The sequence below is a fragment of the Ascaphus truei genome, chromosome 1, assembly GCF_040206685.1.
Source record: "Ascaphus truei isolate aAscTru1 chromosome 1, aAscTru1.hap1, whole genome shotgun sequence".
Classification (NCBI taxonomy): Eukaryota; Metazoa; Chordata; class Amphibia; order Anura; family Ascaphidae; genus Ascaphus; species Ascaphus truei.
In genome coordinates this window covers 389,215,988-389,243,033 of record NC_134483.1, presented here as the reverse complement: position 1 = coordinate 389,243,033, position 27,046 = coordinate 389,215,988, and the positions used below count along the sequence as shown (strand labels likewise).

The window sequence follows — 27,046 nt, the reverse complement described above, 5'->3', positions numbered from 1 at the left end:
CCTTAGCATGGGATATAGCTCACCAGGGAGGGGGGGGGGGGGGGGGGAAGGGGAAGAGGGACAATGGAACAAAAATAGTATAAAACCTTTTATTGTAAAAAACTATCTAAAAAATAACAAACAGTATCTCACTCACATGGTGTGAAATAATTTCAAGCAGTTGAGAGTTTCAATTGAGTCTCTCACACTCGTAGAGTAAGCTGTCCAGTCCACTGCACTGCTGCTAGCCTGGTTTACTTCCGCGTCACGTGCTCCGGCTCCAATTCTCGCGAGACTTCGACCTCCAATGACGTCACAGCGCTATCTCCACTCCGTTCTGCAGCGCGTCTCACTCTGCTCGGTTTGCAATGCCTGCAATGACAGTCATTGCAGGCATTGCAAACCGAGCAGAGTGAGACGCGCTGCAGAACGGAGTGGAGATAGCGCTGTGACGTCATTGGAGGTCGAAGTCTCGCGAGAATTGGAGCCGGAGCACGTGACGCGGAAGTAAACCAGGCTAGCAGCAGTGCAGTGGACCGGACAGCTTACTCTACGAGTGTGAGAGACTCAATTGAAACTCTCAACTGCTTGAAATTATTTCACACCATGTGAGTGAGATACTGTTTGTTATTTTTTAGATAGTTTTTTACAATAAAAGGTTTTATACTATTTTTGTTCCATTGTCCCTCTTCCCCTTCCCCCCCCCCCCCCCCTCCCTGGTGAGCTATATCCCATGCTAAGGAGACACGCAGCTACAGATGAAAAGGTGACCCCTGAAGCAAGCAGCAGTCGTGGAGAGTCTGAGATCCATGCAAACAGCAAAGAAATCCCAGCAGCAGTGTTCCTGAATCCCAGTGGTGGATTAAAGGCTTTTATTTGGCTGATTAAGTGTAAGTGTATACCTTACCACCTTAACTCTGAAAGTAACAGACATACTGCCCTATGATATTTTTCTCTTTGTTTCTTTCCTGGCTTATTTGCGCCTAGGTCATTTCTTCTCTATATATATATATATATATATATATATATACATACACACACATTCCCAGTAAGATAGATAGATCTTACTGGGAATGTGTGTGTATATAATATAATATATATATTTATATATATATATATATACACACATACAAAAATTACCCCAACCCCCCCGATACATATAAAAATTACCCCAACCCCCCCAATACATATAAAAATTACCCCAACCCCCCCCAATTCATATAAAAATTACCCCAACCCCCCCAATACATATAAAAATTACCCCAACCCCCCAATACATATAAAAATTACCCCAACCCCCCAATACATATATAAATTACCCCAAACCCCCCAATACATATAAAAATTACCCCAAACCTCCAATACATATAAAAATCACCCCAACCCCCCCAATACATATATATATAAATCAGACTTACCAGCAGGGGGGGGGCCTGGGTGCTGGGGGGGAGGCCGATGCTGCGGGGGGCGATGCTGCAGGGGTGGGCTGTACTGGGGTGTCCCGCGTCTGCAGGGCGTGTGCGGAGGGGTGGCAATGGTGGAAGGGGAGTGGGAAGGGGGCGGCGGTTTTGCCCGATGCGGCGGGAGGGGGGGTCCCGTGACGGCCCGGTGGCTGCGGGAGGGGAGGTGGCAGGGCTGTGAAGGGCCCGGCGGCTTGCCACAGCAATTGCCGCCAGCCCCGCTCCACCTGTCTCACGCTGCTGCTCCCGCGCACGCCGGGCCTCCCTCTCAAGCTTAACGTACTTCCGGCGCTGGCAACAGGATACCGGCGCCAGGTGCAGCGAGGGTTTTTTTTTTATTATTATTACTGGTGCCCGACCGGGGCCCCCTGACCCACGGGCCCGGGTCGCCAGTGCCCTTTCTCCCCCCCTCTTGTCGGCCCTGGGCACCAGGAGAGTTATGATTGCCGTACAAATGTTTTCCTAAACTATGAGACAAAATGGCCCCAAAAATAATTATTAAAGCATATTTTTGCCCAATTTGCTCAGTTTTTCGACTGGATTGTAATCTTTAAACAACTTTGAGTTGTTTAGAATTGACAAACGTTATTCAGTAGATACAGCACATACAGTACATGTTTCTTTTAAGAGAGCCCCTGTGCAGTGCAGACAGAATCATAATGTATGATCTTTTGACGGTTCATCATGCAGTCTTTATCAGTGACCCTCATATCATGCTCCGAAGGGTTTCCTGGGGGAGTGAAACAGGCCCTGATTACTTCTTGGAATGCTGCATTCAGTAATGTTAGCACTCGGCCTGGAAATGTTTTATGTTTTAATAGGGAAGTGTTTTTGCTAATCCAGCCAGGAGGCTTTAAGCCCATTTTGCTCAATTTCACTGGGAATATTTCAATACATTTCCCTGTTAAAACTATTTTTAAGACCTCTGTGCTTCCACTTTTGAACACAAGTAATAATGAGTCATAAAAACATGTTTCATTATTACCTTTACCCTGCCCTTAATATTCTGTATTTTATTATTCTCTGCTACATGTTATGTGAGGGAAGATCAGCTGTAATATGTGTTGCTTATTAACCACGGCTGCCATTGTACATTTGATCAGGGCTGCATTGAAACTCCACTGCTTGTTTAGAAAATGCTGCATTCTTTCCTTAGTTACACACATGGCCCACATGAAAGCAGTTTAAATGCTATGTATCTTTCTGTGTTCAGTGTCCAGAGTGTTTTTTATTCCCACTAATGATAGTTTTATTATTTCTTCTTTGTCCAGGGATTCTAAGACAATACAGCAACTGCAGAACCAAATCCGTCAGGAACAAGAGGTGGCCGTCTGGCAGCAACAAGCCATCCTTCAACAAAACTCGCCGCCGTCTCCATCCTTCCCTCTTCCTCCTTCCTTGCAGGAGCTGGAGGCCAGTCAATTCTCTACTTCCCAAGTGCCAATGAGCATCCTCAACTCCCACAGTTCTCCTGCCATGCAGCCAGCAAGCTCGTTCAACTATGCTCGGCCTAAACAGTTTATTGCGGCCCAGAACATGAGCCCTGCCTCAGGCTATGTGTCTCTGTCCTCTGGTTCATCTACGTCTAGTCTCCCATCCCCAATGTCACCCTCAACACCTCAAAAACTATTTGGCAGGGTTCCAGTGCCTCCTTTCTCTCAGCCGTTTGCCCAAGAAGGGGAACAGTTTTGGTCTCCAACCTCATCGTCCCCGCCACCTCCCCCACCTCCAGTCATTAGTCCGACTGCAAACTATTGTGCGTCCGATTTATTTCCTCTACCACCCCCTCCTCCACCCCTCCCAGTTTCTGTCCCCTCTCCTATATACAGCCCATACCCTTCACCAACTGGGAGACCTCCTGGTTCCAGCCACAGTCCTGCGGCCTTCCTCAGCTCCATGTTGCCATCGCAGCCTTCACCTATTTCTTTTAATGAGCTTGGTCTTCCAAAAGGTGTTATGCCTCCGTAAGTATCTTTTTTTTTATTCAACGTGTGTAATGCCGATGCTTTACTTCACAAAGTGTGATACAACACTCACGTAACGGATACAGTATATACAGGTGCGCCAACGAGTATTCTAACACTTGCCTTAAACTTGCCTTGGAAAATATGGGTTTATCACCAACAAGACCCAGGTACATGCTGGGTACATGCTGGGTACATGCTGGGTACATGCTGCAACATTTCAGTGACTTTTCTGCAGAGACTAATGGCCCATCGGATTAACACAGCAGGGGTTCCTGACAGTCCCATTCAGTTTGAATGGGACTGCCAGGGACCCCCGCTGTTAATCCGAAGGGCCATTAGTCTGTCTGCAAAAATGTGTGAAATGTTCCAGCATGTACCCAGCATGTACCCAGCATGTACCCAGCATGTACCTGGGTCTTTTTGGTGATTGCCCCTGATTTGTTTTAGAATAATTGTCGGCACTACAGTAACATCAATATGTTGGCAAGAGTCATAAATCATACGTCATAAGTCATACAGTCATTAATGAAACAATTAAATAAAAAGAGAGAAAACGATCCATAAGCATAATTGACTGCAATTAAAATGCACCAATATGTATACCCTATGATAGTGTGTGAATACGACGGTGAAAGAAATATACACCATGACTCGCCAGGCAACTAACAGCTGGCGCCATACGTTGGGTGTAATAATATGCAGAGTACATGATCTCACTACTGATAGATAAATAAAACATGCCCCAACTCAATAAAAGAAAAAAAGCACAGAGAAAGACGGAAGAGCACCTGTAGGTAATAATGGATGAGTCCACAGATTAATCTCAAATATAATTACAATAAACATCCTGGGTGCCACAGTCCTATGACGCAGAATGTAGGATGATTGTCTCAAAATGGAGTCGGGAGCATTTTTCTCTACGCTTTTTTTCATTGAGTTGGGACATGTTTTATTCCATCTATGGTTAGTGAGATATATTATTATTATTATTATTATTATTGTTATTTAGTCTGCATATTATTACATGTATAGTATGATGCCACCTGTTTTTTTGACAGTGTATTGTTTTAACCCCCCTATTATAGGGTAGATGTATTGACACTTTTGAATTGGAATCAACCATGGGAAATATCGTATGGCAGGTTGTTGCCACTTTTAGATATTCCTTGAGTGCTTCTATGAGGATCGTTTTTTTTTTTTTTCATTCTGTATGTTTCCTCTTAACATCGCTTAGGAAACAGTTTTTACAGTACATTTTTGGAGGATGTATCCCCAGTTTTGTGGTGCCCGCATAATTTACCTGAGTGGCGTCTTTATTTGTGGTATTTATGCAATGAAATAATGTAATTGTGTAATCCCTCCACAGATAGTTTACAATCTGTCTAGTAAATCTAAGTATAATTAATTCAGGGTATTGTATTCATTTAGAAGGCCCCCCAGTACTGGATGGAATTACTTTGTATGGTTTTCTCAGTATTATTATTTACGTTATGAGGCATGCTGCAGCCACAGGGTTTCACTTACAAAGTTAAATAGAGAAATGATAGGATTTATAGAAGACTTTGTGCCGGAGACATAGCGTTGCATAATGAGCAATAAAAAGTTTTGTTTTTTATTGCACTGACTTTATACAAAGTGTTCTACATTGTGTAATATTCAGTTCCAGCGCAAGGGTTTCATGCGCCCTAGGCGAAATGTAACATTTGCGCCCCCCCCCCACCCCCCTGTCACTTACCAGGCTTGGCGGCGGCACAGCGGGAGCGGAGCGGCACAGGAGTCGGGGAGCAGAGCAGCAGTAAAAGACGATGTCAGCGGAGGGAAGGCGTTGAGACAGCGGGCGGCGGTGGCTTGGCTGTGGCAGACAAAGACATCCGATCGGAACAGGAGCATAGGAGACAGCACGGGAGGTACGCGCTGTAACACCGGAAGTTGACTGGCGCCTGACTTCCGGCGTTAGAGCGCATAACTCCCCTGCTGTCTCCTGTGCTCCTGCTCCGATTACATTGTCTTCTACTGCCGTTCCCTGACTCCTGTGCCACTCCGTTCCCACTGCGCCCCTAGGACATTTGCGTCCAAGCGACCGCCTAGGTTCACCTAATGGATGGGCCGGCCCTGGGAATATTGGTACATTAAGCCCTCTATTCAATATGCTGCGAAACTGTTTTCTTATTGCTGGAGAAAAATTGAGCTATATACAAATAAATGGGACCTAAATCGTTTTCACATTATATTGAGTTGGAGACACAAATTTGCAGTCAAATATTTTGCTAAATGAAGCAGAGAAGCCACTATTTAGTGTACATTCTGAAGATGTCTTCTGCTTGCTTGCAAAAAATTTCACCCATTCAAATAGTGGAGCTTAATTGTTACTCCGCAGACGAAGACTTCTTCATGGTATATTGAACTTGCTAGAGATCATCAGGAACTTGCACTGTCAAACACTGAAGCCTTCTGGTGAATTTAAGCAGCAATACTATATACACCCCCCTCCCTTTTTTTTTCCTCCTAATTTGTATTTGTAAAGCATGTGGCAATGTATAAATCTACATTCTTACCTAAGCTGGCAATCATTTGGTGCTCTTGTTATAAATCTGTAAAAATCCTGATTGTGTGCCCAACATAATTGCTGTCTTTTGGTTTCAATCAAACCTTCAGTCAGTGTAACACAGCAGCTACAATGTATCTTTATAATACTAAGGTATAACATTATCTGTTCTTACAGTTGCTGCTCAAACTGCTGGGAAGTTTGGCAACAAATGATCACAAACAGGAAAGTGTTGCAAAGATCTTGCACTGCTTGGGAGGCGAGTTCAAACCTGCTATAGAAATCAAAGGATGCTTTAAAACTCATTAAAAAATGGCATGAAAAGTTGAATTAAAAAAATAAAATAAAAATAGTAATTATTATCTAATAATACAGAAATTATTAAAAAAACGTACAGTAAGATTTCACCTGTTTTGATGCTTTAAACATAAGGCCCACTCCCTCTTAACTCTTACAAAATCTGATTTTATTGGAGCACAATACTTTCTTTCTTTATTTTTAGTACCCATAACCTAGTTTTCACTTAATGATTCACTCTGAGATTTCCTCCACACAGCTCATTGCAGACGGAGCTACATTTCCTCGCCGGCAGAGGATTTAGTAATGATACTTTGCTTTCTTTCCAGACATTCTGTTCATTTCACTTTTTTTTAAATTTATTTAGAAAACACAACTTTATTTCAAATCAGTTTTCCAGTTTTTTTTAGAACACATAGCTTTTGAAAAACTGGGTACAGAAAGGGGATCCAAATATTTGTATCCTGCATTAAAGCCCCACAAAATACCAGTGCCTGCCCCAGGTGATTCCCAGTTGCTTGTACCTTTATCCGATCTATATGTGTGTAGTGTTTGCTGTGCCCACTCTACTTACTGAATTGACAACCTGTACATCCTATACATCCAGTAGATGTTGGAGTAATACATTTTCCCAGGAACTTGCTATAAGGAAATCTATAGCGATTTCAGAGCTTGGTTTGAGCTTCACACCTTAGATATTGGTTTGTGAAATCGCATTTATTGAGAATGAATGTCACTCATTTGAATGCCGTTTCATGCATCTGAATATTACAGTAGTAGTAGCCTCTAAGGCTTAAATGGAATCTCATTATTTTAGTAACTTAGTAACCATTGAATTGGAAAGGCATTTTTTGGTCCAGAACTTCCAAAACACTTCTTTTGGTCATCTAGAATTTCATGGCTAGGAAGATATATATCACTGATAAGTGTATGTGACGCATGTAAGCATCAGTGACAAGTATAAAACAAATATGCCTTTTTATTTGTAACTATACCAGCCATAAGAAATGAAACTGACACAGAAGAATAATCAGAACGGCAACTATTTTATATACATTTGAAACCACAATTAAAGAAATAAATCTTGGAAAGCATAGAATTTCCGTCGCACGTGTGTGCCCTGCCACTGTGACTAGTCATTCCTGAAAAGAACAGTCACTCTTGACAGCGTTTGTCTTAGGTTGCTGCATTAAAAAAAAAAAAAAAACACTTTTATACATTGGAAACACCTATACTCAAATCAGTAAAGAGCATTCAAAAATAATGACACAATATTAATCATTCCAAAACAAAGAAGCAGCTTTAAACGTCTGAAAGACAAATCCCAGCCCTTTCAATTCTATTGTGTTCTTTGATTAATCCACTTTTTAAACAGGGAGACTGAAAAGTAGCTCGATTCATTATGTTGGCACCATTTCATATCTGAGGTTTAATGGCTAAACCAAAGAGACCATGATGGAAAAATAAGAGAATTCGCTGCCCAACATTATCATATCTGTATTCAGGAACCTTTTTCTTAGTGTATGCTGCTCCATACATCCACTTATTAAAATGAAGGCAAATTTATTTTAAGAGCACTAAGGGGCCTATTCAGGTAGCTCCGATAAGCTCGCTGCCATATAGATTGGTCTGGCATGCACCTGCCTCACGCTCTGACATTTGTGTTATCACGGTATTCAGAAAGATTTCTCGCAGGCCAGATACCGTTTGGTAGGAAAATGCCAAACTGATTGACCTACTGTAGCAGTTTCAGAGTTCTGCCCGTGCGATCTGCCTCCAGTCTGTAAGAGCCGCGCTGAGAGAGCTGCAGGTCCCTGCACAGCTCTTACTTTTTTAATTGTAGTAACATAGTATTGAAGCAGGGGGTCTTTGGACCTGAGCCCCATTCATTTCAGGCCTGCAAGTTTAAATGTCCCGCATCACGTGATGCGGAAGAACTAAACTTGCAGGAGATACCGGCACCCCATAATGGGGCCTGTACCTTGGGAAGCAGGGGGTCCCTGGACCTGAAATTAATGGGGTTCATGCCCAGAGACCCCCTGCTTCAGTAACATGTCATTAAAATAAAAGAAGAGCTGCATTACCTTAGTGGCTAACTGCTACGGCAATGAAGGGGTTAACCGCCACTACCCGGTTTGTTGGAGGTAGAGAAGGTGGGTGAAGGTTATAGTTACCCCAGGGAGGGTGATTAGGCCTCCAGAGAGAGATTAACCCCTCCCTTACCTTTGCGGATACAACCGCTAAATTAATGACGGGTTAACCCCCATCGCAAGGCCTAATCACCCTCCCCGGGGCAACTACCCCCTTCATCCACCCCCTCTACCACCAACACCACACAGGAATGGGAAAAAGTGCTATTAGCCAAAGATAATTAATAGCGCCTTTGCCCATTCAAATAATCAATACAGTGCAATACACTCAAATACATTACTATAAAAAATGCATTACTAGAAAATAAAAGTCTAGCCTTTAATCCATTAATTGGCTTGCAATGGCCACCCAACAACCCCCCCTCATTAACCCTCCCACCCCCCAAAACACACTGTAATGGACAAAAAGGCCTATTATCTACTTTGGAGCAAGGTATGTATAGGAGATTGACTGCAGATTCTTATAGTGTCTTACATCCTGATATAAAACTGTTCAGATTTCTATGGTTTATGATAATGGAACTGTGTAGTAAAGATCAAAGAGACAAGGTTTGCTGACAGACTTTAAAACAGCATAAAGAAAATTGGGAAATGAAGAAACCATCCGTTCCCCTACACCATATGCCCAGTATTCCAAAATTCCAAAATGCAAACATATGCATCAATAAACTATCCCGTGATTTTTATGGGGGTAAAAATGAAACACTGATGTAGTATTGTTACCAGTGAATAAGAATTTTAGGGACATAGGTGACCTGTCGCCACCTTTGTTTTTTAACAATACAAACTAGTAGAAAGGGATTGGCTGGATATTTTAGAAAAGAGACAAAAATGAAGAAATGATAGCAATATAACGTGAGCCTGTAATGAGCAACACATTTTAAATAAAACATTCTGTGCAATCTGCATTTGGCTGCAGTAATCTAAAGTGTCCATCGTATAATCTAGTAGTAATTTTGTGATCTTCAAAGAGCCTTCAAGTGTCTCAGGCATCAAAATCCCGTGGGTGGGGATTCTTCCGGTCTGGGTGAGCCCTACAGAATAAGGATTATTAAGTAACATTGGCCGGATTTTAGGAGTGGATTAGGCATCAAAGAGGATGCACCCTAGAGGTATAGATTTTTAAATCGAGGAGTAGAGGGTGGTGATCACTGGCCATGAACAGACCAAGGTCAGGGGCAGGCATTTGTTGGAGGGGCCTACAGTTTCTCCCACAATTACAGGCTTAGCCTTACAATTGTGTGGGTGCCCTAAGGAATAAGGATAGGGAATATGAAGTAACGTTGGCCTGTCGTGCAAGCGGGTGGGACCAAAAAGAGGGGGAGACATCTTTCAGGAAAACACCCCTGTAGAGGAAACCTCAGGGGATCCATGGCTGAAAAGATTAGCTCTCCTCCTGGGAATTAAAAGGTAAAACATGTCAATTCAAGGCAGATTTCTGATGCTGAGTTAGAAATATATCATTTGAAACACCCTCCGTGAATTGCTGCTGTTATAATCTGGTGAGTTGCAGGCTCGAAAAAAGTTCAAATAGCAAGGAGATCGGAGAGTTGATGGAATAGTGGGCCTTGAATTGGAAGGTGGCATTTTTGAATTGGCAGATTAGATTTCTGGATGCTTTTTATTAATAGCTTGATTAAGTAATACATCATTGTCATGATAGAAGGCTGGCAGGCATAAGTGACTGCAAGATAATGCTTGATCGTACTTTAGGATCATTTAAGAGACATATAGCGACAGGGATAAAAGGCCAATACATATTCCATAGAATACAGATGGGATGCTGGGTAGATTAGGGATAAAGAGTTCCAAAATGTGACCCGGGCCTTAAATTATATTGTCCTGGTATTAAGCCAAATAAGTTGATGAGCTTGAGAAACATATAACTTGAATGAATAATTAGGTCACAGAGGGCTGAAGGCGGTGTAGGAGTTGGGTCAGCTGATGATTGATGACAAAAGAACTACTGCAATTTAAAATCGGTTGCGAGATTAGCACTGCCGTGGATGGATTTGCAATTCATATGAGATTTGTGCAAAAGGGACAGACATGACCAGCATCATCTTTGGAGAGGTCGCTGTTGCTCCACTGATAATTTCGGAATTGGCTTTGTTGTCCGTACAGAATTAAAATGTTTGGTGTGAGGAGGATTATTATTATTATTTTTTCCAACTCATAGCAACTTCATCTAACTGTATAATTTGTTATAAAATGTAAAAAATATATATTATTTGCTAAAAATAGTCAATATTGGGAATTTTACATAATAACAAATACAGCAACATTACCATAACTGAAGAAAAGATAAGGTCTATACCGGGATTATGGTTTCTGGGCCTACATTTTTAAACATTACCAAACATACATCAGTTAACAGGACATACATTTAAAAGACCTTACAATATGTTGCAGGAGCCAGTGTTTTCGTTTTGGGGCAGTTTCAGAATGCTTCTGAGTGGCTTTGGCTTGTTTGGTTTACAAATATTTAAAGTTACTGTAAATGTCTTGAAACCCTTTGCTGCATCTAAAACCTCTGTAGCTGTAGCTTTGTGCTTTCTACGTCCTGTATTTCAAAATCGTCAGACAGAAGACGTTTGTTCTCAGTGCGCATCTAGGCATTAAAGTCCCCCCAAAATTCATGCTTTCATTTGAAATACATGGTAAGGATGCAAATTGGCTGATGTGCCAGGAGCTTGAGCTGACTAGAAACTGGTATACGAAGCTTGCTCTTCAAAGCCAGAGTCGGGTTACTCTTTCGCAATAAGTTTTTAATGACCCAGTTTTGAAAGTGAGAAACACAATTTGACAGACTGTAAAAGAATGTAAGTCTGATATACAAAAAGCAGCCAAATTAAGAAAAAATGTCTATAGTAGACACTAGTTACATGCCAGAGCTGTCAATTTATCTTCTAGGTTTGCTTTGCAAATGGTTCCACTTAACATGCAGGGATATGGTAGTTTTACATTAACATCCTATCCGCAGAATTCCTTGTTCTCCCAGCATGATCTGAATTTATCCTACCTGCTTTGTCGTCAAATATTTACGTTGCCCTTTCACTTACAAATATGCAGTGGTCGACAAATCACCAAAAAATCTACTCGCCACCTAGTACCACACGTGTGCTGCTTGGGCCAATAGGAGCTCGCCACGATGTTAAATCCACTCGCCCGGGGCGTGCAAATGTGTAGGTTTGTCGAACACTGCAAATATGTGTTATGTTTGATAGTAATAGGTAAATGCTAAAACATGTACTGTATGTGAATAAAGAGCTGTGTTGGAGTCCTACCCCAAGGAGGAGAACTTCTGAAATGTAGAAAGTTTGAAGCTAAATTTGAAAGAATTGTACAATGATGGTTAATGCCCCACAAGTAATCATTCAGTAGAAAACCTGACCCTTATCTGGTATAGGAATAGGCAGGTTGTTGATGGTTTTATGAGTGATCCAAGCTACGTCACAGTTAGATGCTATGGACACGTGGGTTACATGCGTCCCCTAATCTGGATGGGTCAGTTACCCATGTTGAATTTGCACTACAGGTTCTATATAAGCAGTTCTTGAACGTGATGACCTGTATTCTACTGACAGCTTTTTCTAAAACTGGCCATTTTATTCATGCAGGACAGTCATTAGCAGTGGAGGATCGATAGAGCAGATGATAAACCATTGGCTAATGCTATCTGTGTGAATTTATAATGGGCGAAGGCCGTCCTGCTAACTCAGTTGTTAGAAGGAGACATATACAGTATCAATATTGTATCTTCAATGCTGCTGAGTCAAGATAAACCAATGGCAGTGACATTTTAATGGCTTATATCTGGAAGAATGTTTTAAGAAATTGAAACACCCATCAATATTTTATTATATCTTCTTAAGTCTCATTTAGTTGCTATTTCACATTATACTTGTGATATTTACTTGTTTTTGTATGTTTTGTGAGAAGGCTGCAGGAAAAATATATGCACAATCCAAACACGACTCTTCATTCCAAATCTGGTCCCATGTTTGGAATACATTTCAGAATGTTTTAGAGTATAACTCGTCAGGTCACAATGGACCAAACACATGTGCAAGAGTTGCTGTTCTGGTGATGTAAATTCCCAAGTATGTGATTCACCGGACTTCATTTCCCATGTATCTATGTAATGTTTATAACACACACACAAAAAAACAAAAACATGTCAGAAAGATGTAAATTATCTCTGTAAAAAATGTTAAACTAGAAACTGATGTTTATATGGAAATTTAAAGTAATGTGTCTTGTTTTTTTAAACTGTTTCAACAATTACATAAATAATTACTTTTGTAAAATAAGAAACAACTACTTGAAAGAGCTGCTATGTATTCATAGTTGGGGCAGTGAATATTTAACATTTTCAATGAATCTTAAATGTTGTTCTTAATACATGTGTTCTGATGGCCACCTGAAGGTTGAGCACAGACTCTTTCCTTCCTGCTCTCCCTTCTGTGTTACAGTGTGCTGATTAGCCCATGCCTGTGTTCTGGACATGGGCATACACAATTCAATTGTATTATCAAAGGGTCGGGGTAGGGAGGAGAAAATTGATGACAGATGCACCGGGAAAAATATAAGTCTCTTGGGAAAAAGTCAATTGTATTGTTGTTATTACCAAAAACATGAAATCTTAACTCAAAAGATGGTAAAAATGTTTGTGTGACTTCAGTTAAACTGCCTCTTTTCCATAATATTTAAGGGGAAATTGCATTTCATGGCAAAATTGATGGTTGGACCAAATTATAAAATATATTTTCACCTTGACTTAACCAGTTAAATTTAGATTAGTTGAGTATGTACATATTATTACTTTTAGTTCCTCTGGATAAATGAATCAGTTCTGCCTGTTAATCCAAGCCTGCAATTTGTTTTGCAAGGTACATTTTTTTTTTAAAATATAAGATTGAAGCAGGGGGTCTCTGGAGCTGTACCCTGTTAATTTCAGCTCCGGTGACCCCCTGCTTCCGGAGATACTTACCTCCGAATTTGGTGCCGGTTGAAGCTCTCTTCGGCTTCTAGGGTTCACAATATGTCTGCTGCTTAAGGTCTCAGGCCCTGCGGGCCAATAGGAATCCGAGACATCATCGGTGCAGCATCTTATTGGCCCATGTGATGCGGGAGCTTTAAACTTTGAAGCCCAGCTTGCTCAGCCGGAGCGGCTACCGGCATCTACTTCGGAGGTATCTCCGGAAGTAGGGGGTCCCCAGAGCTGAAATTAATGGGGTTCAGCTACTGAGACCCCTTGCTTCAATGCTATATATAAAAACAAATGTGCAAAACAATTTGCAAGCTTGGATTGCTCCTTTACAGAGAGAATACAGGTAGAGCAGTATGTATCTCTCGCAAAGCCTTGTGTTTGGCATCTGATCTGGCAGCAAAGGGAATGTTCTCTTTTATTACGAGAAACTAGGGTTTGTTCAAGGAAACTGGAGAATGAGTCACTGTGCATTCCCTGATTGGGAAATGAGCATTGCTCCTGGAGAACTTAATTAAGAAGCCCCCCTGGGGGAAATTTGGATGTTTAAGCAAAAGTAATTTTCTGAGCAGCATAATAATAATAGAAAATGGCAGATCAAATTGCTGTGACCTGTAACAGTGATAATAGCAGTTTAATTGCATGCATCCCTCGATCAGAAACTTTAGTTTACATTTGAATGTTTGGCGTTTCCCTGCTTAGTCACCCAAAAAATGTAAAAATAGAACTGCCAAGTCAAAAAATTACACGCTATCGTTTACCCCTCTAACTCGCGCGCTTTTCTTACAGGTCAATGTGCACATCGCGGTGTGTTTTTTCTCTGTTTCCCTGCATTTGACATTGTGGAACATTTGAATTGCAAAGCACTGTGTATATCAGGGGTGTCCAACTTCAGTCCTCAAAGCCCACCAATGGTTCAGGTTTTCAGGATATCCTTGCTTCAGCACAGGTGGCTCAACTTCGACTGAGCCGCTGATTGGGCCACCTGTGCTGAAGCAGGGACTGATTGAGCCACCTGTGTTGAAGCAGAGACTGATTGAGCCACCTTTGCTGATGCAGGGACTGATTGAGTCACCTTTGCTGAAGCAGGGATATCCAGAAATCCAGACCTGTTGGTGGCCCTAGAGGACTGGAGTTGGCCACCCCTAGTGTATAAGATAAAAGCTGAACAGGAATAACACAACACTGTAGTGCTAAATATTCTGTGTCTCTTTGCTCTGACAGAGGATTCCCAAAGAAGTCGAGCAGGACGGCCAGGATAGCATCAGACGAAGAGATACAGGGGACAAAAGATGCAGTGATACAAGACCTGGAGAGAAAGCTTCGTTTCAAAGAGGAGTTTCTGAACAATGGACAGCCGGTATTCTAACATTAGAATAACATAATGGGGGACTTTGGAGGGCTAACTTTCTCAGGCTGTTTTAAGTTATATTATAAATAAGGGCCCTGTTATTGCCACTTCTGGTGTGCGTTCATCATTAGTCAAAGCAATGCCGGTAGGCTTTTCTTCTTATTACTATGTTTCACATGGGGCTTGATTCATGGTGCTGCTGTTCAGCTCACACTTGGAAGATTGCTTCCTTGATCTGGTTCTAAATAATTTAACTCGTGTAGAATGAAGCAGTCACCATCGCTGTCCCCAAGATCAACCTGAAGGGGAACGTGGAGCATTTTCCCACTGTGGTAATGGGAATGTTGTGGGCAGTAAAAGGGGTAGTAGAGATGGCAACTGATCTGATTCCTTCGCATTTTATCATCACCATGGTACAGAACATTACACCTGTTTTACCTATCATATCTTAATGGTGGAATTTACTGGTTTCCCTGAGATGTGGAACAGAAAGAAAATCATTGCTAGTGCTAATTAAAATAAGCAATGAGGTGGTTTTTGTCAAGCTTTTGTTGTTAAAAGAACACTTCATAAGTGTGCCCAGTAGTTAAGGAGTTAAATATATACACATTAAAGGTTATTTGAATTGTTGTAGTTACAAAAACAGTAAGGGAGGTTTAACTCGTGTTTGTATATATGATGTTAATAGGAGTCACTATGGTGAACTGTGATCTTGACAACATTTTACCTCCGTTTTGAATATGAGCTAAATAGTATGTACTGTACATGTTGTCATTTAATGACAATAATATTATTCATAAAAGGTGAGATTCATTCTGTTTAAAAGATTTTGAAAGAACGTTTGTCAAGGTCACTCCCAATTTTCCTCTAAGCTTTTTAAATTTCCTTGAAATGTATAGTTGTCTGAAAAAGAGCAGGGTGACAGAACAGAATCAGATGAAGCTTTATTTTTAGTCTACATAAGGATAAGACAAGAAGAGGATTCTGGGAGCTGGGTCACCAGAGGAGGAAGAGTGCCTGGTCATCCAACCCCCAGAAGTCATGCCCTGATTTCTGGGTTTTAGTCAGCTGGGCCTCCCTCCTCCACCAGGCTTCCTCACTCTGAATGAGCCCAGGTGGTACCCACACAACAACTGAGTCCAACCGCTTTCAATGCTCACCTTTCCCCCCCAGATGTCAAGTGATGTCAGATGTCAGGTCATGAGTTCAGTCCTGGGCCCTGATAAACTGGGAGAAGAAATAGCAAACCATAGACTGACACCATGGCAATCCTTAAAACTAAAATTCTTAGGTCTGTAGGGATTTTCGTAAATTAAAAAAAAAAATAGGTTAGTGCGTGTGACTTACAATCTGAGGTATTTAGCTCAAACATAGTATTGACTATTACTGATTCTGAAGAAAATATAATTTTCTTGTTGAGCCCCAGAATATACCTTCTGGAATTTATTGTTAATTTTAAATATGACACGTGCCATATTAGTGGATGATATGTACAGACGATATTGCATGGGCTGAAAATATAACAGATATTTTTCCAGGTTCCATGGTCATGGTGCAATAAAATATAAAATATAAGTGCAATAAATATAAATATAAACAAAATTAAAATGCACTGTTATTTATTATAATACACGGCTTGCATTTTACCTGAGATGCAATGTTATGAAGTAACTGATTTGAATTGACAAAATCACTAGTAACCGTAGTAAGAACACTCTAAGGCATTTTGTATATACAGTATAATTTTTCTTTTTTTAAAACAAAATCTTTTTGTTTAGTTTTAAGAAGGTAAAAAAATCAAATGGAAGACATTGGAATATACAGCCTTACTTAAAGGGGCAATCCTACATCGTTGGCCAGTTTAATTTTTTAGAAGCCTCTGAATGGAAAAATATTTGTCAATCAAGTGTTTTATTGACCCTTACCCCATCCTGTCCTTATCGGAGAACTAATAAAGTTAAGGAGAGATGTTGAGGTGGAAATCTGGCTGATCACACAGTGACATCACACAAAAGGAGCAGCCAGAGGACATCAAATCCCTCCCAAGTCTAACTTTAAAAAATAAATGACAAATACAGTACTAATAGCTTTCAGATGTGGGTAAAAAAAGGCATCGATAACCGAAATAAGACCTCTTGAACATGCCACTGGAATTAGTTCATTTTGGTCCTCGGAGGGATTGCCCATTTAACCATTTGTGTGCTGGAGGGTCCACAGCAGCGGAGTGCCACCGCCCCCCTGGCACTTACAATGACATGATCGCTCTGACGCCGATGACGGGACGGCATCATTCCTCTTCTTGTAAGATTATGTTCAGAACGTGATCTTTTCCTGGACAAAACGGGCAGGTAGATTATTACATAGCTGTAACATCATGGGACCCTTGGAGTGCCAGACCCTGTGAAATAGTAGCTACGTTAAACGGCACCTAAAGGATTAATAGAAAGTATTTGTGGGGGAGGGGGGGTAGTTAGAACAAAATGTTTGAGATTCACTAAGGGCTGTTGCATTGTATCTCCCCCGATATTGTGCTGACAGCCATTGACTTGAATAGGAATTAATGCTGAATCGGGTGCGTTAACCCGTACAACAACGGACCTTAGTGACTCTACCCATAAATGCTTTAACATTATGGTACATACATATATAGCTAAGCTAAGAGCATTTAGCAGGAAAAGCGAATAAGATCTACAAAACTTGACATGTTTGCTTAGTTTCCCTGTATCTTTTTTTTGTGTGCTTAGAAGTTGACCTATGAGGAGAAAATGGCTCGTCGGTTGCTTGGAGCGGACAATGCTGCAACAGTCTTTAACCTTCAGGAACAGGATGAGGATATGAATGCACAGGTACGTGCTGTTCATTCAATATCTCTTGCTGAACCAACACCCTTGCAAAAAAAAAGTTTACATCTTATCTGTCACATTCATATCACAAATGTGCCTTATCTGATAGGTCAAGTTCAACAGCCATCCACACTACTCAAAGAATAAATCCGTACAGGTCACTCTGGCAACCCCACGATTTAGGTGATCATTTTGCACCTAATTGCTTTCCCTCCCTTGTTTAAAAAAGGAAAAAAAAAACACAACTTGCCAGTGAGTCAGTCACTCCCTATATTGTTTTTGGAATGTGCCCATGGAACAATAATGACATTAGTTCTGGATAACCCAGTTGTTAAACTGTCTAAGGACATCTTGTAAATCAAGAGGGGGGAATAACTTAAACATTAGTATCTCAGGAACAAAGTGCTAGCTGTGGTTATATGGCAGGAGACTTTCCTATTTAAAACAAAAGAGGCATTTCCCTGTATTCCTTTACTTGATCTTTAGTTCCTATTTTCTCTGGAAGCTAATTCAGGCCTCAAACATATTCTCTTAAATCTCATGTCCTACAATGAAGAAAATGCTGCTTCATCCAGCTGCTTCTTTCTCTGAGTTGAGCCTGTGTTTTGCTTGTTTACCTTTCTACATCATTGCTGATATAGAGACAAGCTCCATTAATGGCCTGGTCTTTCACCCGATCACAGCCAACAGCCTGAGTGCAGTGCTGTAGTCTCTAGAAATGATATTAAGACAACAATGCCAAATGAATGGGGCTTTTGTGCATTGCTGTTAACATGACTCATGCTCATTTGCTTACTCCATGAAATCACATCCAGTAAACCACCTACCTAATGATATCAGGATTATTTCCGTGCTATCAACTTTCATCTTCTTTTCTACCTTTGCAGGAAGTTTCCTCTCTTGATGCTTCCGTAGCGAGTCCTCTTGATGCTCAAAAGGTTACTTTTTTTTCTATCTTTCTTTTTGTTCTTTGCTAAAATATTCTTGCCTGTCTGCTCCTTTACTCTCTCTCATTACACAACTACAATATAGCGGGTTATTCTATACACTCCGAAGTGGACGCTTGGCTGAAAACCACTATTGATGTCAGTGCGCGGTACTGGGCCGCAAACGTCTCAAACAGCCGCTTCCGGCTCTATAGAATTACCCGCACCGCGTGGAACTTCCGTGTTTGTGTGACATTTGAACATGTTTGGGATGCTGTGTGTGAAGGGTCGCTATAAGGGATTTTGAAGTATAACAGATGGGCAAAAGTATAGCAAGGTTTGTGCATTTCCATGTGCCAATGTATAAAACGAGGAGATTGAGTAAGAGATGGAGCGCAGATGTTGCCTGTCCCGCACACATGTAAATAATATATATTCTTAAACTAGAAACATGCGCCACTTTTGTGCGACGTAAATGTGTCTATTTTGTTCTTCAAGTTGTTATTGGCGTAGCAGACAGATACACAGAGCACAGACATTTCTTAGTGCATCCATATGTAGAAACATAGTCCCTCTGCTGACACTTCTTCTGTCATCATGTTACGTGATTGATGCACCGTGCATTTGATTAATGGCGAGAGGAAACAATGACTATCCTCATCATTGGTGTCCTTTTTATTTGGGTTCCATTAACTTTTGACGCATTTATGTACATATTTAACACAACCCTCCCCCCCCCACACAAACACACACAAATATTAAGACGTCATGCGTGCGTTGAATGTGAGGGAACAGGAATAATGACATACCAATGTAATGACTCCAGGTAAGTAAATAAATTGGGAACACAATGCATTTCGGTTTGGAAACACAAGTCTTTATATATATATATATATATATATATATAGCTAAACAATGCTCGACAAGACAAAGCTTTAGCATTCTCTTTCTGCGTATAGAAAATAAAAAGAGCATATTTGTAGGGAGGAACAGTCAATAGTGTTGGTCCCTCGGGGCAGTGGAAGGGTTAATTAAAATATGCACAGCAAGAATGCAAGAAAATGTAATGCATTCTATAAAAAGTACCTGTAATAATTGCATGACTGCAATGTTTTGTTTGCTTTCACTAAATGCCTTTATGTACAAGAACAATTACCCACCTGTAGTGATTCATCCTGTAAAGGTGCAGTTCCAGTATAACAACCAATTGTACTTATAGCATTCATTTGTTTCAATGGGGTCGTCCTGCGTGGGACTAAGTGCACTCGCGGCAGTGACATGCTAAATATGATTGACACCTGTGAAATAACATCGGACGAGTCAATTTTTTGACATTTCAATTTTCTTTGTGCACTATTTTAAAAGTTTAAGTATTTTAACCTCTTAGTGCTGCATTAGAAACCAGAGGCTTGACAGAAATAGTATAATCCTCAGCAATATAGTTGTGATGCCGCCACTGCTAAGCAGTTTAAACATTAGCAAAATAAGTATCTGATAACCATGAATTCAAGAGGACAGTGAAGCAAACAAAAACTTCTTCCTTTTACACAGGGCACAAATGAAAGATTGACATTAAAGCGATGAGATTTTTTTTTAAAGGAATGACTTTGTTTGGGATTACTCGTTTAATAGCGAAACTATGATGTGCGGTGCTCTTAAAAATAATCAGGGAAGTCAAATTGTTAACATTTCAAAAGGTTATCCTGATTGCATTTGTTAACATCGCCATCTGATATCTAGGGCGAGTCTTGCTAGCCTTCTTCTACCTTATCATTGGTCCTTTTCCTAACTGGTGGGCAGCCATGGAGTGTGATTACAGTATCACTGGGCTGGAGCACAGTGGATTTCCATAGAGTGTGATTACAGTATCACTGGGGTGGATCACACTGGATTTCCATGGAGTGTGATTACAGTATCACTGCGGTGGATCACACTGGATTTCCATGGAGTGTGATTACATTATCACTGGGGTGGATCACACTGGATTTCCATGGAGCGTGATTACAGTATTACTGGGCTGGATCACACTGGATTTCCATGGAGTGTGATTACAGTACCACTGGGGTGGATCACACTTGATTTCCATGGAGCGTGATTACAGTATCACTGGGCTGGATCACACTGGATTTCCATGGAGTGTGATTACAGTATCACTGGGCTGGATCACACTGGATTACCATGGAGTGTGATTACAGTATCACTGGGCTGGAGCACAGTGGATTTCCATAGAGTGTGATTACAGTATCACTGGGGTGGATCACACTGGATTTCCATGGAGTGTGATTACAGTATCACTGGGCTGGATCACACTTGATTTCCATGGAGCGTGATTACAGTATCACTGGGCTGGATCACACTGGATTTCCATGGAGTGTGATTACAGTATCACTGGGCTGGATCACACTGGATTACCATGGAGTGTGATTACAGTATCACTGGGGTGGAGCACACTGGATTTCCATAGAGTGTGATTACAGTATCACTGGGCTGGATCACACTTGATTTCCATGGAGCGTGATTACAGTATCACTGGGCTGGATCACACTGGATTTCCATGGAGTGTGATTACAGTATCACTGGGCTGGATCACACTGGATTACCATGGAGTGTGATTACAGTATCACTGGGGTGGAGCACACTGGATTACCATGGAGTGTGATTACAGTATCACTGGGGTGGATCACACTGGATTTCCATGGAGTGTGATTACAGTATCACTGGGCTGGATCACACTGGATTACCATGGAGTGTGATTACAGTACCACTGGGCTGGATCACACTGGATTACCATGGAGTGTGATTACAGTATCACTGGGCTGGATCACACTGGATTTCCATGGAGTGTGATTACAGTATCACTGAGCTGGATCACACTGGATTTCCATGGAGTGTGATTACAGTATCACTGGGCTGGATCACACTGGATTACCATGGAGTGTGATTACAGTATCACTGGGGTGGATCACACTGGATTTACGGGGAGCCCTCCTGTTTGTCCATCTAACTGGTCGCAGTTCTTGCTAAAACTGAAAATAAGGAAAACCTTAAAGACAGATAGTCCAATATACTTGACTGTTTTTTTCTTTTTTTCTAATTACATCAGATTTCTTGTTTTAACCTGGGAAGGGGAACTACAGACATACCCCGCATTAATGTACGCAATGGGACTTAAGCATGTATGTAAAGCGAAAATGTACTTAAAGTGAAGCACTACCTTTTCCCCACTTATCGATGCATGTACTGTACTGCACACGTCATATACGTGCATGACTGATGTAAATAACGCATTTGTAACAGGCTCTATAGTCTCCCCGCTTGTGCACAGCTTCGGTACAGGTAGGGAGCCGGTATTGCTGTTCAGGATGTGCTGACAGGCGCATGCGCGAGCTGCCGTTTGCCTACTGGGCGATATGTCCTTTCTATCGAGTGTAATTAAAGTGAGTGTCCTTAAACCGGCGTATGCCCGTATTAATGCCATTATTTAACGGTGATCCTAATTGGGACTGCATCTGTTATTGCATTTTTTTAGTTGACAACCTATTTAGTAAAATGTAAGAGAGTAATGAGCAGCACAAGTTCATTGTATTGGATTGTACCATGTGCAAGAAGCAAGACAATGGCCGTTATTCATCAGCCTGCAATAGTGCCAATCGGGGCAGTATTGCACAGAAACTACAATTGACTTAAATGGGATTATTTATGCGATAGTGCTCCACTTGGCACTATCGCAGTTTAATGCATAATCTCCAACGTCTCATAACGACGCCAGCTTCGCTATTCATTACACGTGTCGCTTTTCAGATATGTTATCAAAATGCATTTAAAATGGAATATATTGTTATTAATACCACATTGTATGTGAACACTATAATTCATCATTATCTGTCATAATGTAAGATTATCTTTAGGTTCAAAGAACGACTGGTTATGTTATATGCACCAGCATTTCTTTTTTTTATTTGCCTTTTTTTAAATTAAATATATATATAATTTTTTTTTTTTTTTTTTTTTAATATTAACCTCATATTGTGTGCGTTTTTTTTTTTTTAATGGTTTAGATTTAGTGTAAATACGTTTTAAATTGTAAGTGTAAACACCCCTTAGCAGGGGGGTACTTACCAAATAGAGGTGAAAACATTCTTCTTGCATATTTACCTAGCGTACCCCAAACCAAATCCTGGTCTCTGCTCTGTGGCAAGTACCAGAAACGGTGATCCCTTACCCACATACTAGAAATGTTCACTTAGATGCTTTAGAAGTCTGTTTTAAATAATATTTCAAGAACTGGCACAGTGGCAGTTTCTGTGATCATTTAATCTGATTCCAACAAATAGAATGACATTTTCAGTTTGTTTGTGTACACCGTGTAAATGTTACGCATTTAAAAAATCTTGGAGCTCTATAACTGTAGACTTTGTGTGATAAACACTCCCAGCGCCCATCAGCCGATGTCTGTTTCCCCTTAACTTGGTATAAAGAAATGCTCTGGAGAGAGTATGTCTAATCAACTTTTAACGCATGAAAAAAGCTCCAAAAAAGCTCCAAAACCTGAGCAATTCATGCTCTTTTATTATTATTATTATTATTATTATTACATAGATTTGAAGCAGGAGAACTCTGGAGCTGAACCCGATTCATTTCCTTTTCGGGGACCCCCTGCTTCCTGAGATACAGACCTTCAAAGGGGGATCTCGGCAAACTTTAAAGCTCCCACGTGACTCGAGCCAATAGGAAGCTGAACCTGATGATGTCACGGCTTCCTATTGGCCCGCAGGGTGCGGGAGTTTTGAAACTCTGCCATTACATGAACCCTGCTAGCCGAGCGGAGTGGCTACCCGGCACTCCCTACGGAGGTAAGTATCTCCGGAAGAAGGTGGTCCCCGCAGCACAAAATGAATGGGGTTCACCTCCAGAGACCCCCTGCTTCAATCCTATGTTAAAAAAAAATAAAACAAATGCCCAATTGGATTGCCGCTTTAAAACAAATACAGTATTACATATATACAAATCTCTAGTGTTTCATGTATGTATTTTATATCAAATGTGCATTTTGCACCTTCTAGAAGTGCACGTGATGAATTGCAAAATCCTCTACTACAGTACTAAATGATTTTCCCCTGAGTACATATTGTATATGCAGCATTGTATGTAACATTCACAGGCATAATGAGTACATGTACTCCCCAATTCTCTTTCGACCCAAGGCACGGAAACTTAAATGACTTTGACACGGTCACAATGAGCTGATAATGGGTCTGAGTGATTCAGTGGGTTCAGGGATTGTGTCTTTACAGCTAAACTACTTTTCCCATATGGTGTATAAATCTTTCACTAGTCTTTTCAGTGCTTTAGCAGCCTGCAAAGCATTGTTCTACAACCCCACAGTGGCCATGATATATACTAGGGGTAGCCAACTCCAGTCCTCAAGGGCCACCAACAAGTCAGGTTTTAAGGATATTCCCGCTTCAGCACAGTGACTCAATAAAAATGCTGAAGCAGGGATATCCCTAATACCTGGCCTTGTGGTGGCTCTTGATGACAGGAGTTGAGCACACCTGATATATACTCACTTTCATAGTATTCGTAATAATATTGCGTTAGCCCTTTTATATATCTTCTTTTTTTTTTTTTACTTTAATTTTTTATTAATAAGATTTTTGGGGAGGGGATACAAAAAAGGAAGACGGGGAGGGGCGGGTATGGGGACATTTAAAGACAATCATACAGTACATATCAGAATGAAGATACAGAAAGACAATGAACTTGGTTGTCAGATGGAACAAATGTTTATGTGCTGGGTTAAAACCCTCTTTCCCATAGCCACGGGAACCCAAGGAAGACCCAAAATGGAATGCCTGAGACTAGAAATGTGTGAATGTGTACCAGGTTAGTTAAGTGCAAATTAGTTTGACAAAAGCCATCAATAGTGTGTGTGTGTGTGTGTGTGTGTGTGTGTGTGTGTGTGTGTGTGTGTGTGTGTGTGTGTGTGTGTGTGTGTGTGTGTGTGTGTGTGTGTGTGTGTGTGTGTGTGTATATTTATATATATGTGTGTGTGTGTGTGTGTGTGTGTGTGTGTGTATATATAAATATAAATACATGATGGATGCAATTGATTAAGGATGTTGTTTTTATTATTTAACAGGAGTACAAGGTCTCCAGCTTTGAGCAGAGACTCATTAGTGAGATTGAGTACCGTCTGGAACGGTCCCCTGTTGAGGAATCAGATGAGGAAGTGGACCATGAAGATGACCTAGCAGATAACAGCACACCCCCTCAGTTTGATACAAAACTGAAACATTACAAGATCTTTGAGGGAATGCCGACCATGTTCACATGCAAAGTACTTGGGAACCCAAAGCCAAAGGTAAGATCGAGAATGCTGTTCGGACATTTAAGTAATTTAGCATACATTGCTAAAAAACAAAGGTAAAATAGAGAATGATAGCACCAGGAGTTTAGCTACATATGATAAATTAGAAAGGTATTCGATTCCAAAGGCAGAACAGAGAAGGGGAATACCAAATATAATCGTATGAAGTTCTGGGAATTCCAAAGGCAGATGGGGAACACCAAACCATTTATGCTAAAATAAATAGAAATGAGACATTCCGAGATAAGACAGGCATGTGAAATATCACTTTGACTGTAGACAGTAAAGTACTGGAAGACCCAAATCTAAAAATAACATAATGATGGTTAAAATTAACTGTCCAGCTTCATAAAATGACATCATTTTTGATTATCTCCTTGCTCACTTACAGGATGTCTGTGTTCAAGGTTCCATCATAGCTTAAAGATACAATTGCCTTGTTCACTCCCCCTTGCTAGCAGGCTAGTGTCCTGAAGTCCTCTCTCAGTACATTCAGCAAAAGGAAGTAGTTTGGCAGCTGCACTAGGGAGACAACACTTTGATAGAGGATAAAACTCAGAGTTACATTTATTTTCAAATTCTGGTCAGCAGAATACACAAGTTTCGGGGGGAGTCACCACCCTTCGTCAGGTGCCTGACAGACAACATACCTTACTAAATTACTATATATTACTTTCTTCTGTAATTTATTTTGAGGACCAAGGCTACACATAAGACAGGGAGATGAATGCACCCATTTAGCCATATTTAGATATGAGCAATTTTGTTAACATGTGGGTAAATATGAGGTGTGTGAATAAGTCGATCCTCATCAATAATCGACTGTTATGCAGTTACCTCTATGTATGATGAGGGGAAGAAGAGAATTGTTACTGGCTTTGTGTCACCACACATCTGGATAGATTTGAAAACTATTATGCATGAACGCCGAACATGTAATATACTGCTGCACACAGCATGGATATTTGATAGACTAGAATACATTTTTACAGTGATTTCTATAAAAAGACTGAGTGGGACTAGAAATTCTTATTCGTATTTATATACAAATACCCATCTCAAACTTTACCAATAAGTTACTTCTTTACATTAAACAATACCAGTCCTTCAGTACTCTTCAACTCAATAGCTGCATTGGAAATACATTAAGAAAGTTGTAGCCTACGTGTCTTTTGGCATCACAATCGGCTATATGTCAGCAACATTTAGTTAGGTAATTGATAAGATAAAAAAAACACAATTTCTACTTCCAAACACATCTGCCTAGAAAAAATAAGCCAACCCAAAAGAAAGTTAATGAGAAAACAGGTGAAGTCATGTAATAAGTTATATCCGATGCGTGTTCCTTTAGGGGTTCTCTAATTTCTGCTTACTGAATGAAGACAGTATCCTTACCCTTTTTGTTCCTGGCAGAGCCTGTAAAGCTGTGACTCAAAGACCCCTCTGGCAGTGAAGGTTTTTGTAATATCTATTGACAGCTACACTGGCGACACACTTTATTCGAGCTCGGCTAGTCCCACGAATTCGGGTATACCCGGGTGTATTGAGGTTTGTGACTGTTTTCTGCCCGAGTGCATTGAGTTATTTTCCAGGCAGGGATTGAAGCATTTTATTCCCTCTGGCTGCAATACTGCACAGTATATATATATATACTGCATTACAATTCATGAATTTATGCCATCTGGTAGACACGCGAAGCATTGCAGCCTATTAAATCCTAATCATTATCATTTAACAGATCAGCCGCCCATCAGCCAGGCATGAACCCAGGCTGGGAAGGCAAATGCAACAGGGCTTGTCAGAGGTGAGGAGCGGCGCATTCCAGGTATCTGCCAGGTACATACTGGGTATTTGCTCGAATAAAGTGTGTCGCAGCAGTATGAGCATCAGTATGAGTAACGCAGTATTATTGCCAGAATGTTACACAATCTAATAGATTCACTAGCATGTACATTTCTCTTACAGTATAATATATTGTGCCTTTAAATCCCAAGTAATGAAATATTTTATCATTGCTATCACTTCAATCATCTTCCACACTTTCTTTACCTGTTTGCCTAATTACTGACATTCCTTGCAGAACGTTTTGTTTAGATGTACTTGTGATATAGTACTTGTGCAATACATTTCTTTTGCTTCCTGTTGGAAGCACTGTAGCACTGTGGTGC

At 40.8% G+C, this 27,046-nt stretch overlaps 1 protein-coding gene across 6 annotated transcripts in view; it reads left to right on the top strand.

The window, feature by feature from the left end:
- The window catches only part of PALLD (palladin, cytoskeletal associated protein), a 187,812-nt gene that overhangs the window by 119,232 nt on the left and 41,534 nt on the right, over positions 1 to 27,046 (top strand). For 5 of the 6 annotated variants that reach the window (XM_075611686.1, XM_075611678.1, XM_075611697.1 and 2 more), the window contains 5 exons: positions 2,711 to 3,403; positions 14,613 to 14,748; positions 17,484 to 17,585; positions 18,470 to 18,520; positions 24,651 to 24,872. In XM_075611686.1, coding sequence (XP_075467801.1) covers positions 2,711 to 3,403; positions 14,613 to 14,748; positions 17,484 to 17,585; positions 18,470 to 18,520; positions 24,651 to 24,872 — 1,204 coding nt within the window. The remainder of the gene's footprint in view (positions 1 to 2,710; positions 3,404 to 14,612; positions 14,749 to 17,483; positions 17,586 to 18,469; positions 18,521 to 24,650; positions 24,873 to 27,046) is intronic. The other variant, XM_075611669.1, reaches the window with a different exon arrangement.